The sequence below is a fragment of the Dryobates pubescens genome, chromosome 6 (assembly GCF_014839835.1).
Source record: "Dryobates pubescens isolate bDryPub1 chromosome 6, bDryPub1.pri, whole genome shotgun sequence".
Classification (NCBI taxonomy): Eukaryota; Metazoa; Chordata; class Aves; order Piciformes; family Picidae; genus Dryobates; species Dryobates pubescens.
In genome coordinates, this window is record NC_071617.1 from 40,818,224 (window position 1) to 40,833,646 (window position 15,423).

At 53.4% G+C, this 15,423-nt stretch overlaps 2 protein-coding genes across 6 annotated transcripts in view; one reads left to right on the plus strand and one right to left on the minus strand.

Moving 5' to 3' along the window:
- The window catches only part of TJAP1 (tight junction associated protein 1), a 42,370-nt gene extending 36,404 nt beyond the window's left edge, over positions 1-5,966 (plus strand). For 4 of the 5 annotated variants that reach the window (XM_054162378.1, XM_054162381.1, XM_054162379.1 and 1 more), the window contains one exon: positions 1,695-5,966. In XM_054162378.1, coding sequence (XP_054018353.1) covers positions 1,695-2,993 — 1,299 coding nt within the window. In that variant the 3' untranslated portion in view covers positions 2,994-5,966. The remainder of the gene's footprint in view (positions 1-1,694) is intronic. The other variant, XM_054162382.1, reaches the window with a different exon arrangement.
- A 1,054-nt stretch (positions 5,967-7,020) lies between these two features.
- LRRC73 (leucine rich repeat containing 73) lies at positions 7,021-14,392 on the minus strand. The gene is made up of 6 exons (XM_009900190.2): positions 13,906-14,392; positions 13,274-13,434; positions 12,041-12,163; positions 9,979-10,079; positions 9,146-9,326; positions 7,021-7,592 (listed from the first exon to the last, which is right to left on the minus strand). The coding sequence occupies exons 1-6, from the start codon at positions 14,175-14,177 to the stop codon at positions 7,522-7,524; spliced, it is 909 nt and encodes a 302-aa protein (XP_009898492.2). The 5' UTR covers positions 14,178-14,392; the 3' UTR covers positions 7,021-7,521.
- Between the last annotated feature and the right edge of the window lie 1,031 nt (positions 14,393-15,423).

The following is a 15,423-nucleotide window of genomic DNA, read 5'->3' on the forward strand; positions in this document are numbered from 1 at the left end:
AGCAGTCCTGCTGAGGTGGGGAAGAAGGGCTCATGGTCTCCGCCTGCATCTTGCTTTCTCCAGCTTTCTCTGCGGGGCTGTGGGTCTCTTATCCTTCAGCCTCAGAGAGAGGTGTGGGGGTGCTCCTCTTCCTACTCTCACTGAGAAGGTATCACAGAGCCTCTGTCATCTCCTCTTTCATGCCAGCTCCATTTCACAGCTCAGCTAGGAGCTGTTATAAAAAGCACAATAACCTTGAATTCGATAGCCTGCTGGGTGCCTTATGGGAGCTGGCAGGAGGACAGACCTCTCTCTCTTTTACCCTGCTCTGTCTTCTTCCATTCGTCACCTGGCCACGTGGAAGGGCCATGCTGCCTGATAAGGAGTCAAGCAGCAGCAGTCTGGCCCTGCTTCACTTCCTACTCTGAAGAGAAAGGTGGGAGGCAGTATCAGAATGTCTTTTAGGCCTCCTGAACTGGTATTAACTCATACTCTTCCCATGTGGGGTCTACAGCTCTTCCTGCCCTTGGGATGAGCAAAGATGTTTGGGCCTCTCATGTTAGTAGCATCACTTCTTCGGTTGGAAGTCTCATTGAGGCCCTTTCCTCAGCTCTCCTCTTGCCATGCTCCTAGTCTCCCTCCCTTCTTGTATTCGTCTTAGCAAAACCACGTGCTTGTCTTTTTTAACTTAGCCGGGGAACAATATGTCACCCTCCCCCACTGTGTCTCAAATTAGCACTCTTGAGGGCAGTGTATCAGTTATGGCTGAGGTAACCTTGACCTCACTCCCAGCTGTCTCCCCTCCCTGCAGCTTTGAATTCTGCCCCCCGCCCAGAGCGCTGCATCCCACTTGGCTGCCACTGGAGGGGTGTTAATGCTAAGCAGCTGTGCAGAGAGTCTTCCCCACAGCCAGCTGTTGTCATGCAGTCTCTCCTGTGTCCCCAGCTATGGACACAGTTTCCTCCTGGCCATGGTGGGTCAGACCTTGCTGTGCCACTTGAGTGGCTTGTGGAACTTGCTCTCTGCTTCATATTGTGCATGGGTGTGGTGACTAAGGTGAGGGCAACTGGGCAGAGTGATGGAGAGAGCAGTAGTGCCTGTCCATGGGACAAGGAGCAGTGCTTACCCCATGTTGAGACCCTAGTCCTGCAGCTTTTGTAATAAAACCCTTGTTTGCCGCTTTGAAATAGAGTGAGGAAGTGGGACGAGGTGGTAGAGTTGGTAGGAACAAGGGAAGGCATTGATTCTGGTCCATGGGCGGGTTGCCAAGCAGCATGGCTGCAATTACTGTATTTGGGGAGCACTACAGATCCCAGCACTGAGGGCTGTTGAGTCACTTCAGTGCAACCACCAAGCTGATTTTCCACAGATCAATAGACCCCTTCCTAGCATGTGCTGGCTAGGCCTTGTCTCTGTGCTCAGAGGCATAGGGGACTGAGCTCATGTGCTGTCTTTTCTTGTCCTCTTCACAAAACGGGGCCTGTAAACCATGGCCTAGAAATATGACAGGTGTGACAGCTAGAGAGCCTTGTTAGTCCCTCTTGGGGCAAGTTTGCTTTGGAAAGAGATACCTTTTTGAAGGCAAGGTGGGTGAATGCTAGGGTCGAGATAAGGCGTACAAAGTATACGTGAAGGTTGTTTGGAAAAGGCAGATTATTTGGAACTAAATGGCTTGTGTGGCAGTCCTGTTCTAATGTCCTTTTCCTTCTCCTTAGCTTCCCTATGAGCTGCAGGACATGGTCAATAAGCATTTGCATAGCACTCAGGAGTCTGCAGGCCCTGGTCAAGAGGCAACCCACACCTTGGCTCCATCTGATGTTGTGCCCACCTCAGTCATTGCCAGAGTCTTGGAGAAACCAGAATCTCTGGTTCTGAATTCAGCCAAGTCTAGCAGTGGCAGCTGTCCCATGGCTGAGGATGTCTTTGTGCATGTGGACATGAGTGGAGCCCCTCCTGATGCCTGCAACAGCACAGGGCAGATGGGGAAGGAGGGAGGAGATGCGGGGAAACAGCAGAATGGTGGCTGCAAGCCACAGAGCAGTGTGGAAAGGGAAAGTGTGCCAGAGGAGGTGCCTGCCTTTGAGAAGCTAAGCCCATACCCTACACCCTCGCCTCCCCATCCTATGTACCCTGGGCGCAAAGTGATTGAGTTTTCTGAGGACAAGGTAAGGATCCCAAAGAACAGCCCCCTGCCCAACTGCACGTATGCTACGCGCCAGGCCATCTCCCTCAGCCTGGTACAGAGTGAAGACGAGAGCTGCGACAGGCACCGGACGCTCCCCAGCAGCCCTGCTTCAGAAGGGCACCATTCAGCCTCCAGTTGTTCCTGTCAGCAGTCCCCCAAAGCAGCCAGAGCTCATGGCTCTTCCCAGAGCAGCCCGTTCAGCAGCCCTCCCCAGATCCCCAGCGCCTTTGCCAGCTCTGCCAGCTCTGAGGAGGACCTGCTGGCCAACTGGCAGCGTATGTTTGTGGACAAGGCACCCCCCACCTCAGAGCGGGTGCTGATGAACCGCACGGCTTTCGGCCGTGACACGGTCCCTGAGCTCCAGAAGAGATTCAGCCGCTCCATGCAGGAGCTGGGTAGGGCAGCCTCTGCTTACTCAGATGGTGAGGAGAGCTGCAGCTGGACTGTGAGCCGGGACTCAAGCGTGGACACAGACAGCACCGAGTCCAGAGCCCGTAGGAGCCATTTTTCCTCGGACTATGGTACAGATTTCTCACAGGATGAAGCCCAGAAGCTGTTGCAGGAAAGTGGTGGAGGCACTGCTGAGCTTGGAAGCCCTTCACCAGAGAAGCAGAAGGACTATGTGGACCTCAATTTGCCTGAGAGCCCAGCTGAGGAGAGAGAAATGCTGCTGCAGGGAAGCAAGGAGAGCAACCAAGAGGAAAGTGAAAGCAGGGTCAAGCCTGCCTTCAGTCGGCCACACCGCAGTCCCAAGAGGATGGGGGTCCACCACTTACATCGCAAGGACAGTCTGACACAGGCCCAGGAGCAGGGCAACCTTCTGAGCTGAGGCAGGGCAAGAAGCAGCCATATGCTGCAGAGCTGTGGGATGTCTACATCTGTCCATCTTCTGAGTGGGAAACTTCCCTTAGTACCCTCCTCTCTAGGGGGCTCAGCTCTGAAATTTCATATTTATTTTCTTCTTTTGCTACCTAGAAGAGCTGGGGTCCCCCTTCCCCAGCACCTCAGTCCCACATTACTAGTACACAACAATGTGCAGAAGCACATCTACTGCCCTGGCACACCCACAGCTCTCTTCACAGCCTCACACTGGTGCCTGTACCAGAGCTTGTTCTTGGTACCCCTTGTCCTGGTGCCTGTGCCTCTTTAGGCTTGCATCTTCCTTCCCTTTTCCCATTCAGGTACCTGAGGCCCTGGGTGCTCTCATGCTGGCTGCCTGCAGCTGCTCTGCTCTCTTTTAACTTGTGCCAACAGGGCAGAATGCCTGTGTGGTGGTGTCTCATTGCCTGGGAATCCCCAGGGGCCAGGAGTGGGGCACAAGGACTCTCCCAGTGGATGGCTGTGTGCTCCTGGGGATGTGTTGGGATTGTTGCTAGCTCATTTTCCTGCTGGGTTTTGTATTCCCCAGCTGCCCTCTGGGTGATCCTCAAGAATCTGCTTCAGGTCCACATCACTTGTCTCCTGTGTTGGGTGCAGCCCCCAGCCCGCTTTGAGGCAATGTACAGGTGCTGCTACTGTGGCATCGGTGCTGCCTGCTGAGGTGGTTCTGGGAGGCACTGCCTGCTAGGCACTGGGGTTTGTGTTTGTGTGTCTCCTCCCTCACACCTCTGCCTCCACTCTCTGTGCTATTGTTTGTTTGAACGGTGCTGATGCTTTGCTCTTGGGTGGGCTTCTTTCTTCTTTCCAAGCCTTTGGTTTTGGGGATGTATTGTTTTTCTTTCTCCCCGCCCTGCATAAACAGACACAGCTGTTGGCAGCTGGTCTGATGCCTGTGTTGTGGGTGTGTTTGAGGAGGGTTAGCTCTCAGAGCTGCGCTTCCCTCTGATCCTGGCCTCTAGCCTGCAGAAACCCCTCCAGGCTAAAGAACAAGGTTTTGCCCCATGTGAGCGAAGCATGAAAGACACTACTGCGCTTTTCTCGGCAGGGCTCAGCGCAGAGCTGGCAGGGGTGCAAGGGCAGCATGCTGAGGAGCTGTTCCCTGTAGACATACTACCTCATGGCACTGCAGCAGCCCTTTCCAGGGTCTCCTCACATGTCCCCTTCTTCTGGGTCTCCCCTTCTGGGTAGGACCTCCCTGCCTCTTTTTCCTAGTGTAGCGTGATATGTTGTGACTTTTCTTCTCAGTCTTGTGTGCTTGGTGTCTTATTTGGGGGAGGTTGGGTGGGGGGAGGGAAGGGGAGAGGTCTGTAGATGTAGGTATTTTTTGAGGGCTTGCAAAGCCCAGGCATCCTGTTTTAATTTTGTCCTGTGCCCTCATATGTCTGATGTTTCTTGGCTTCCCCAGGGGTGTGAGGGAGAGACTAGTCTGGTTCCCTGCACCGTGCCTCCCTCAAACCCCACTGGCTGTCCTCAGCCTGCTCTCTGGTTTATGATTTGGGTTTGTGTTGTCCTCCCACCCTATTCAATGAGGGCTTTTCACTGGGCTGTAGGAGAGCGGTCCTCTGTCCAAGAAAGAGCTCCCATTCATATGGTTACAGCAAGATTTGCAGCCAAGACCTGCTTGGGACTCAGCTCCTCTCCCCAGACCTCTCTCTCTGCAAAGGGTGGGTAGCTTGCATCTGAGGCCAGTTGGGACTTCAGCTCAAGCCTGGAGGCTCCAGGGCCTATGCAGGAGCTGCAGGCCTCAGTGGCAGCTGCATAGGTTGCTTTATGTACCCAAGGTAGAGCTGCTGCCTATATGATCACCTTGTTTCCCACCCTGAACAGTTGTGGAGATGGATGCCACCCTCTGGCAGGGTGGTGGGACTCAGTATTTCAGTACAGTATTTCGCTTGATACCTGTGCAAACAGGCAGGTGCTGAGAGCGGGAGCCCCTCTGAGCCTTCAGGATGTTCCTCTCAGCTGTCCTGAACATGGTGGTGAAGTCCTTGTGTTTGCTTTCATCAGCCACTCCACTGCAGCATTTCTTCTGTTCTTCTGCAGTATTGCCAAGGGCTTACACCTGCAGCAGCTGTCAGCTACTGCCTCACAGGCATCACCTGGGATTGGGTGCTCACTGAGTGAGCTCCTCTGGCTCTGAGGCCACTGGTGGCCCACCTGTAGGACAGCACACCACTTGGACAGTGTGAGAGACTCTGCCCCTTCAGGGCTCCGCCTCATCTCCCCTGAATCCTGACATGATGGTCAGTGGACAAAACCCAGTCTTGCTGAAGCAAGGCAATGACAGTGCTGGGCAGAGCCAGCCTCAATGCTGCTTTTTGTCAAGGTAGACTTAAAAACAGTGGAGAAACAGAGGAGTGACACAAGGGAGCCCAGTGCCTGTCACCAGATGTTTCTGCTTTGCAGCATTAGGTTAATGGCAGGGGTTGAGGGGGAGCAGTGACCTCAACAGCAGAGCTCTCTCCCAGCAGGGCATGGTCCCTGCCCTCTGCACTCCTGCTCACCTCTAGCAGTATTGACTCTGGAGCTTTGAGCTGACCCCACCTTCAGTATCCCAACTCCAGACTGTTAATCTGTAACTAATGTGTGGGGGGTTTTCTGAAATTTTGAAACCAATGTATATTTTAAGACCAGAAATAAACTATTTTAAAAGTAAGTGTCGATGGTTATAGTGTTTTCTCTCTTGGTTAGAACCTGGCCTGGACTGATGCTGAGCATCTGAGGGGGCAGAGCCTCTCTTGGTAGTGTCCCAGATTTGCTGAACTGTGAGTGCTGCCCATTAGGTGTCCCAGGGAGAACAATCCTGCATCGTGTGGGTTTTCCAGGAGGCTGTGAATTCACTGCTTAGTCTGAGTGCCCACTTAAGCTGCAGCCTGGCTCAAGGTGCTTGAGCAACTGGAGAGGAGATGCAGTCCCAGGCAAGGAGTGATGTATGGGATGCATAGTGTTTCTTTTCTGTAATTTTTTTGTTGACTATCAGCTCAAAGATCAAACTGATCCTGCAGACCAGAATTCACAGCAGCACTCATGTCACTTTTGACTTGGCAGCTGACAGTGCCTTTAAAAGGTGCAAATTACTTTACCAGGCAACTTTGACAAACACTGAAAACTAATGTGGGCAGTCTCCACATTACTTGAAGGCTGTAAAGGCTAGGCTTGTCAAAAACCCTGAAATGCAGCTTGTTGTGGTATAAGCAGCATCAGTACTTCTCAAGAATTTTGCCTACTGTATTTCAAGTGTTTTTCTGGTTGTCCCTCTGTCTGATCTGTGTGCCAGCAAAGGCCTCCACACGCTGATTGAGAGTAGGGTGTGGACCTGAGTCTATTAATATTTGTTGCTTTTCTTGAAGCCTCAGCTCTCAGGGTCATGCACGATTGTGTCTTCTCCATTTCTGAATCTGAGTTAGGTGGGAACATGTAGCATGCTCCCGCCCTGGAGCTCATGAGAGTCTCATAATTCTAGTGTAAATACATTGTGGTTTTATTTTGTGAGGAAAGGGAGGGTTTGAACTGATTTGATACAGCCCGGATAGGAAGCCTTCCAGCCATGAGACAGGGAGTCCTCTAGGATGGAAGTATTCCATTGCGTATTGAATGGTGCTGCAGAGGTCAGAGGGCTGTGATACTTCCCTCATCCCTCAAGTTATGGAGCCTGTGCCCTTCTGACCTACATCTACGCAAAGCATAACAGAGGAAAAGTTTCTTGTTTCTTTGTCCTCATTTTATTCGTGTTCCCTTGAGTAGCAGCTGCTGTCACAATCTAATCTTCCAGCCTAATCTGAGCCTTGCCTAGCTCCGGCAAAAGATGGCGCTTGGTCGAGCAGTGAAACCTGCAGTCCCTGTGCGGGCTGAAGCCTTCGCGGAGGGTGCACGGGCAGGTGCAGGCCCGGGGGACAGCAAAATTGAGACCGACCCCCACCCGCCCCCGGGCCAGACCGCCCTCCCCCAGCCCCCCTCCCGCCCAGGGACAGGCGCGGCGGCGAGCGGCTGGCACCCCCTGCCGGCTGTGCCGGGCACAGCGCTCGCTGCTCCCGCGGGTCCCCCGGCAGCTGCCCGCACCCACCGCAGCGACCCAACGATGGAACTGCCGTGAGTCGTGCCACGTCTGTGGCCTTTATAAAACTCTGATCTCGACAGCGGTAAAGCAATAGAAAGAACATCTCTTATACACATCTGAATAAATACAGCCGGTGCCCTGTGGGCACAGCTGGATGTGGGGGAGAGGCAGGGCAGCGTGAGCTACACATGCAGCGACAGGACACTCACAAGCGGCCAACGGGGCATGTGACAACACAGAGATGTGTGTGGAGGTTCACTCGGACCACGCTCCTCCCTCGGACAGCCGCGGGAGGCATCAACGGGACATGAAATGTGCGAGAAGACATCTGTGGCAGCCCTCCAGAGGCATGGGGGCTGGCAGACACACTCCCCCAGGGGGCACAGTGCTCTCCTCGGCAGAAGCAGGTAGGGTAGCCCAGCTACATTTCTGTTTCTGCTAAGAGGCTGTCACCAAGACCTGACGTCACCAGGACCATCTGGGAGCTGGAATCTGTTGCAAGAGAGAGAAAACCATGAGCTGTTTGGGCCACCAGAGGGTGCAGGGCTATACTCCAGATCCAGAAGTGAAGAATTAGAGCACCACAACAGGGTGGGAAATGAACTGTTGAGAGGATTGTGAGATTAAGTAGTAACTAGGTCTACTCTGGCAGCAGAACAGAATCAATGTTTGGGAGGGGGGGAAGGCAAGAGACAGCAGCAAGTGCCCACAGTGGGGATCTGCATTTGTTGTCTTAGCTATCAATAGGAATGTCAGCTCTGAACTGTTCCTCTCCCCCATATGTTTGCAGGTGATACTGGTGCTGACCTTTAAATTGGACTTCAGGGTGTCTTTTCAGCTAGTGTCCGGGGGTGGGGCTGGCAGGCTGCCATGTAGGGTGGTGGTGTTGCCTTCCCAAAAGCAGGGAATGTAGCAGGCAAGCAGCCATTTTATGGCAGCAGACACCTGGAAATGATGACTTTCTATGCTGCACAAATAGATAGCTTGTGCAGCCCTCCCCTGCCTGCCTCAGGAAGGTGAGGGCAGATTGCTGGCTCTGCGATGGCACAGAGTGCCAGCCAGGAATGCTGCGTCTCTCTTCACACCAAGTGAATCAGCTGCAAGGAGGCTGGCCATGCATAGCAAGTAAGAAACTCAGTAGGATACCAGTTTCCCATCCAGAAGTCTTTTTAAGCAGGAAAAAAAAAAATTGTTTTCTCCTGGCTGTGAGGGAGGAGGTCTTTAGTGTCCATGCATTCCAGATCCAGAGTCCTACACATTTGAAACTTCTGTATGGAATCTCTATTCTAGGGATCAGTTTCTGGAAACTGGATCTAAATCTTGGCTAGAGCTGCCAGTAGAGCATTTTCATGGTTCTAATAAATGAAGATTTGAAATGTTTTCGTTGCAGTGGTTGCACTTGTCTGTTGCTAGTCTGATATAAGAAGTGTAAAGAGGAGAGGACAACCAAAGGTAAAAAAGGCATCCCTAAGCCAGCAGGGTCACAAGGTAGGCACAACAATGTAAAATGTCATACATAAAAACAATACACAACAGCTATCTCCATAACAGACTTTTTGTTCCCTGTTACAAGCAACAGACAGGCTCTGGCACCTGGCTAGGCCTTCACATGTTTAGGATGCATAGACAGGAATAGCTGGTGCTTGGTGGATTGCAGGGGGATTCTGGATGCAGTGAGGAATGACATGAGTTTTGGCTAGGATATCTGGCAAAGGCCCCTGAGATCTTTAGTGCTCCTGCCCTAGAATTTTAAGGCTGCACAAAGATCTTGTTCCAGCAGCATCAGGGAAAATGCCTCTGAAGTACTGTTTCCACTCTTTGCAGCAGCTGTGTTGTCCTTGGAGGCTCTTTCCAATTGCAGCTCAGCCCAATGCTGTTTAAGATGTAGGTTGCATCTGAAGGCTGCCTAGATTCCACTTCACTGGGAGAATTCACCCTTCATTCACCAACCCCACCACAAGAGATCAGTGGTGCTGGAAACACCCCAGAAACCCCAGTTCCTGCCTGTCTGCCCCTGCCCACAGCCCAGGTCCCAGAGCTCTTACTGTTCTGGCAGATCCAGGGGTTCTCCCTGGATGTGACTTCACGAGCCTCTGTCTCCTCCTCTTCCTCACCCTCTGAGAGCAAGTCAGAGATCTGCTGCTGCAGCTCAGGACTAATGTTGTTCTCTGCCAGGATGAGTGTCCGTAGGGCTGTGGGGTAATTCTCTACCATGTCCAGCAAGGTCTAGGCAGAGAGCAAGATATACAGACTGACAAGCAGTACAAAAAGCAGCTAGGCTGAGCAGAAAGAGCTTCAACATGTTGTCTCCCTGCACACTCCAGCCCTCCTTACCTTTACTTTCCTTTGGCCTTGACTTCCCCTTGCCAGGCTTCCTGAGAGCCTGAGGACTTCCCATCTTTCTGTGGGAAGAGCTGAGCCTGGATTTCCTGTCTCTGTTCAAAGAGAAAGTAACTGCTCTACACCCTATTGCTGCCACATACCCAGACTCACATCTTACCACTGAGAACGGGTGCTCTGACAGGAGAGTCTGTGATACCAAGTCTTGGCCCTTATCTGTCTACAGAGTTGAAGCTCTGATCCTCAGCCACAAGGCCAGGCCCTTATTTCTTCCAAGAAAGCCAAACTACAAATGAAACTGTGTCTTTCTCCCTGCTAACTTGAGTGAAATCCAAGAGCCCTAGGTCAGAGTGGTGGCTTATGAGCTCATCCTGCAGCTGACTGCAGTGGGCCCCGCAGGGTGCAGGGAGGGCATATGAACTTGGGGAGGAGAAGTGTGTGGCTAGAGACAGGTATAGATACTAGAGCCTCTATTGATGGCCAAGATCTATACCCTTAGATATCAGTCATGCTGTAGAGTAGCTGTAGGCACTCATACCTGGGCTGATTGGTTGGTAAGTCCTGTTCCCTCCAAGTCCAGAACTTCAAGGGTGCGACTGGAGGCCACAGCGACAGCAAGCATCCCTGCTACCTGGTCACCTGTGAGAGAAGCAAACTGAGACTACCAGCAGTGCCTGCCTTCCCTCCTGTAATACCGAGCACCCTTATCAGCCTGGAACTGTCATGGAAACATCCTCAGAGCATTTCTGCCATCAACCAATCTCCAAATCTTGGTTACCTTGGGGGGAAAAAAAAAAGCTCTTAACTGAGAAAAGAGACAAGGCAAAGGTGCACTATTTTGTGTTTACAGGAGCACTCACTGATTATCAGAGGCAACAAAGAGGAACACAGTGAAACTGGTTTTATTCCCCAAGGAACCATTCCCTCCCAAATCTCCTTCTTAGTCAAGGATGTGAGGGCTTTTAACAGTCCCTCCAAGGCATACCAGATGTATAATATGAAGCTAAATATTTCAGTCTGTGTAGAGGCTGTAACTGGACAGAGGACTCTGCACTAGCTGACAGAATGCCTCCCTGGAAAGGGGGAAAATCTTTGAGGGTGGATGCAGAAGAACTGGGAGCATTAAAGATGGATGCTGGTGAAGAGATAAGACTCCAGCATGTTCTTCTGACATTCCCTGGTAACAGTGCTGAGATACTGTACAACTGTGACACCTTCTCTTGAAAAAAAAAAATCAGGCTGATGTCAGGTGACACCCTGGGGCCTTTGCTGCCCAAGACAAGGTACCTAGTGAGGCATACAGGTCCTGGAGGGAGGCTCCTTTTCCACATCACAGAATCACAGAAACGTTCAGGTTGGAAAAGACCCTCAAGATCACCAAGCCCAACTGCTAACCCTGCTCTACAAGGTTCACCCCTAAACCATATCCTCAATGACCTTTAAACACATCCAGGGGTGGTGACTCAACCACCTCCTTGGGCAGCCCACTCCAATGCCTGACCACTCTTTCAGTGAAAAGATTTTTCCTAATGTCCAGTCTAAACCTACCCAGTTGCAGCTTGAGGCTGTTCCCTCTTGTTCTATTACTAATTACCTGTGAGAAGAGACCAGCACCAGCCCCTCCATAATGTCCTTTCAGGTAGTTGTAGAGAGCAATGAGGTCTCCCCTCAGCCTCCTCTTTTTCAAACTAAACAGCCCCAGTTCTTTCAGTCACTCTTCATAAGATGTATTCTCCAGGCCCTTCACAGCTTCATTGTCCTCTGCACTCGCTCCATCACCTCCACACCTCTCCTGTATTGAGGTGCTCAAAACTGAACACAATACTTGAGGTGTGGCCTCACCAGGGCTGAGTACAAGGGGCTAATCACCTCCCTACTCCTGCTGGACACAGCATGTCTGATACAAGCCAGGATGCCATTGGCTTTCTTGGCTACCTGGGCACACTGCTTGCTCATAATCAGCAGCTTGTCGATTAGAACCCCCAGGTCCCTTTCTGCCAGACAGCTTTCCGGCCACACTGCCCCAAGCCTGTAGCACTGGGTGGGGTTGCTGTGACCCAAGTGCAGGACCTGGCATTCAGCAGATGGTGTGAGGATGGGAGTGCCCTGATAAAGCTCAGGGAGGCACGGCCCAGTCTCCACCACCTTGCAGCAGAGCTGGAGAGAGTTGGTTTCTATGGCAACGAGTGCCAGGCTCTCCTCCTCCCCCTGCTATGCAGGGAAGATGAAGCCGGGGGAGCATGGTGGCACACTGCATGTGCCAAGCCAACATCAGTGCCCATGGCTTCATGAACAGGAGAAATGTGGAGGGTCAAAACCGACAACAAAGGCAGTAGAGCAGGCAAGGCTCATGTGGCCAGCTCACGTGAGCAGAGCATCAAGACTGGCTTTCCCTACAGCCAAAGGCACCTGGCAGGTTGAACTTGCTTGCTACTGTGTATCAGAAGGCACCTATGCAAGAAACTGCCCCCATCCTGCTGGTGATGCTTTACTGCCTTTTTAGAGTTGGGTCTTCAGCTGCCTGCCCACACAAATCTCAGAAACACTGAGAGACGGGAGTGCAGCATCCCTTGCATCTCCTGTGTGGCCTCCCAGCTTACCTAGAGGGTTGTAGTCGAGGTTCAGCACGCGGAGCTGTGAGCTGTGAGCCACTGCAATGGCCAGGCGCCCCCAGCCTTTGCTTGTGATGCCTGGGTTGGCACTCAGAGTTAGCTCTTTGAGGCCTGGAGAAGAAAAGCCAAACCAGAGTTTTAGGGTCACCAAAGAAGTCTCAGGGGAACTAATTCAGCTAACCAGAATAGCTTTGAGTCATGTCCCCTGTACTTGGATGGGCTAAAAGATTTGATTTGCTCTGGTGACTGTCATTACATATTTCACTGATCAGTGAAATATTCCCCTGCCTTCAGTAGTAGCTCTTCATTTGACCATGCTGTGACCACCCCATCACTCTGCTCTCCCAACTTGTGTCCCACTTAACTACAGATAACAAACACAATGGAAACAAGTAAGGGCTGTGTGAGGTGACTCACTGGAGAAGGGGGCTAAAGGTGACAAGCTGGGGTGAGGACAGTAAGCTCTGAAGCCTGTACCTAGGAGGGGTGGCCAACAGGGATAAAAGCATCAGTGGCACAGTGAGCACACAGAGAAGGTGCTGGGGAGAGGTGGAAAGCACTTTGAGAGTCAGGAGAGAAGGGTGGTGTTACCTCAGCACATGCCAGCTCTTGGCTTAACTGGTCCACTGGCCTCTAACCACTAAAAGATTATTCCCTACAAAGATCTGAGTCTTGGACTATGGCTATGACCATGAAACTACATGCTAAGAGAGAGCACCTGCAAGCAGCAATTATTCCCAGGCACTGACAATTAAGTCTTAAGTGCTGAGGTGGGGATGCACTATATGTTTATCTATGGTCATTATCAACATTTAAATATGAAAAAAAACAAAGCTGTCCCCTCCTTCACTTTCAAATGCTCCTGTCATGAACCAGCAGCAACCTGTTGGTCCCTGAGCTCCAAACTGCCAGCAGGAAGGATCAATAGCAGAAAGCCCATACCTGCCCAAGGGAACTGCTCCTCTATTGCTTGGCTTTTCTGCTTTACTTAAACGTGGGGGGAAAATAGTCTCAGCTGAGGCAAACTATTTCAAAACCTGTCTTCATGGTTTAGCACTAGACTTGGTAGTTAGATAAGGGTTGGGCTAGTTGATCTTAAAGGTCCTTACCAATCGAAATGATTCTATGATTCCTCCAGGGCTGAGGAATTACTGCTGCATGCATCTGCTGTATGTGAAAGCTCCAATGGTCATTGTGCAGCCTACAGCCCCTAGTGCTTACCGGACTTGGCCCCATCAGGCGGCAAGAGCCCACAGATAAGGTTGATGCCTTCATCACCCAGCATGCAGTCTCCTAGATCCAGAGCCACCAGCGAGGGGTGGATGGAGAGAGCAGGATTGAGGAGGGCCAGTCCTGCGTCTGTCAGGGGACTCCCATGGAGGCTGTGCAGGTAAAAGGGAAAATTACTGGGGAGCCTTCTTTCTGCCGGCTAACTAACCTGACGGGCAGGGAGAAGATGAAATGACGAGGGTGACAAATCCTAACCCCAGGTGAGAAAACCGCCCTGGGAAGCCTCTGCCGCGAAGGTCAGCCGATCGCTGCAGCGGCCCTCCTCTCCCGGCAAGGACAAGGGCGTGCAGGGAATGCCAGCGGGGCAGCCCCCACCATCGAGGCAGCCAGGTCGGAGGGGCCGGGCCTAAAGCCAGCACCGTACCCAGCCAGCAGCGGCAGAGGTGGCTCCCTCCCAGCCGAGTGAAGGGCCCGGGGTACCTTCTGCAGCGTCAAGGGCATTTTTCCTCAGACAAGATTTAAAGTGAGGATTTGGGCCGGAGTTACGAGCCCCCAGAAGGCACGTCCCTGCCCGGGAGGGGGCCAAAGGCACCCCCAACAGTCCCCCTCCCCGCTATACTTACAAGAGGGACTGGACGGAGCGGTTTGTCTTCAGGGCCTCGGCCAGCTGCTTGACGCGGTTGATATTAGAGACGATGCCCAGGTTGAGGTTGAGCTGAGCCAGGGAACGGGACTCAGCCACCCCTCGGCAGACATGCCCGAAGTCCCGCTCGGAGAGCTGGCAGCCCCGCAGCGACAGCAGCCGCACCGAGTTCTCCCGTAGGCTCTCGCAGATGTCCCGGATCTCCGCCCCCGACAGCGTCTCTCCGGAGATCTGGATGGATCCCGGCAGCATCTTCCCCCCGCTCGGGGAGCTGCTGCCCGCCGCCCGCCGATCCCGTTTCGGCGGCTGGGCGCCGGGAGGGAGTCGCGCTGCGCGCTGCGGGCCGGGGCGGGCGCCAACGCCGCCGCCGCTGCTGCCGCCGGGCAGTCCCGGCCCGGCCCACCACGGCCCCGGGGGCGTCACCGCGCAGCCTTATCGGCGGCTGCCGGGTCGCTCCGCTGCAGCCGGCGGGGCCACCGCTCCTCCGCGGGTGGCGAGACCCAGGGGAGCCATCAGCAGAGACTAATCCGGACTAGCGCCAGGCTCCCAGGCTCTAAAACCTGCGGGGCCTCTCCACTGCGCCAGCAGCGCTGAGCAGGGGCCGGGCAGCCCCACTCCTCCCCGCCGCGCTCCGCCCGCACCTGCCGGGCCGCCCCGCCCCGCCTCGCCTCCTCCCGACCGCCGCCCCGGGCCCTCCTGCTGCTCGGGACTGGCCGCCGCCGTCTACCGCCCGCTCACGCTCCCGGCGCCTCGCCGGGCGCGGGGCTGCCTCCTTGTGAAAGGGGACGAGTGTGGAGGAGCCCTTTATCCCACCCCGGTGTCACTCGCTGCCATCTTGGACCCCGACGCCCCTCGAAGCCTTTGAGGGGCGACACCGGCGCCCGCTGGCTCCTGCCACCCTGAAGCGATAGCGGAGCCAAAGTCAAGAGGGGGCTTTGGCGCTGAAGGGCTGCAGGAGAGGAGTGAGGGTGGGAGAAGCCCCTGCAAGTGCTGTCTGCAATCCCGCTCCCACTTGAGGAAGGGCCAAAACCATTGAGCCACGGTGGGTGCCTCTTAGTCTAAGGAACAGCAATCTTCCCCTAGCTTTGGTGACATTTATGCTTAAAACCACTACACCTCAAGCCTGGACCCATGGCTTAACGGCAAGGTAGGTGTGAACCGCTCCTCACGGCCCAGGGCACATAGTTTGTGGAAGCGCTGCAAGCTTCCTCATCCCTGCAGCACACAGCCTGCACCCTTAGCATATCTTGAGGTGTGAGTGGTGTATCTTTGCCCCTTGCTAATTTGCAAGTACTGATCAGAGGGGTTTGTCTTCTCTCTGTTGGGTAATCCTATACTTGGAGAGAACCAGGAAGCAGGGCCCCTGTGTTTTCAACTCCACTGAGCTGAAAAAAGGAAGGCAGTGATGTGGAAATTAGGTTAAACCGCCTAAGTAGGCAGCTTTCTGCACGTAACTAATCTGGCTGCTGCATATATCAGTGCTCACGTGAATTCCAAT

What these genes read in the sequence shown, in the direction of transcription:
- LRRC73 (XM_009900190.2), bottom strand. Translation starts at nt 14,177, where the DNA reads ATGCTGCCGGGATCCATCCAGATCTCCGGAGAGACGCTGTCGGGGGCG. An exon ending in GCCTGATGGGGCCAAGTCCG is followed by an intron (nt 12,164 to 13,273) that starts GTAAGCACTAGG and finishes TTTCTTCTCCAG; the next exon opens with GCCTCAAAGAGCTAACTCTG. An exon ending in CCTCGACTACAACCCTCTAG is followed by an intron (nt 10,080 to 12,040) that starts GTAAGCTGGGAG and finishes CTTCTCTCACAG; the next exon opens with GTGACCAGGTAGCAGGGATG.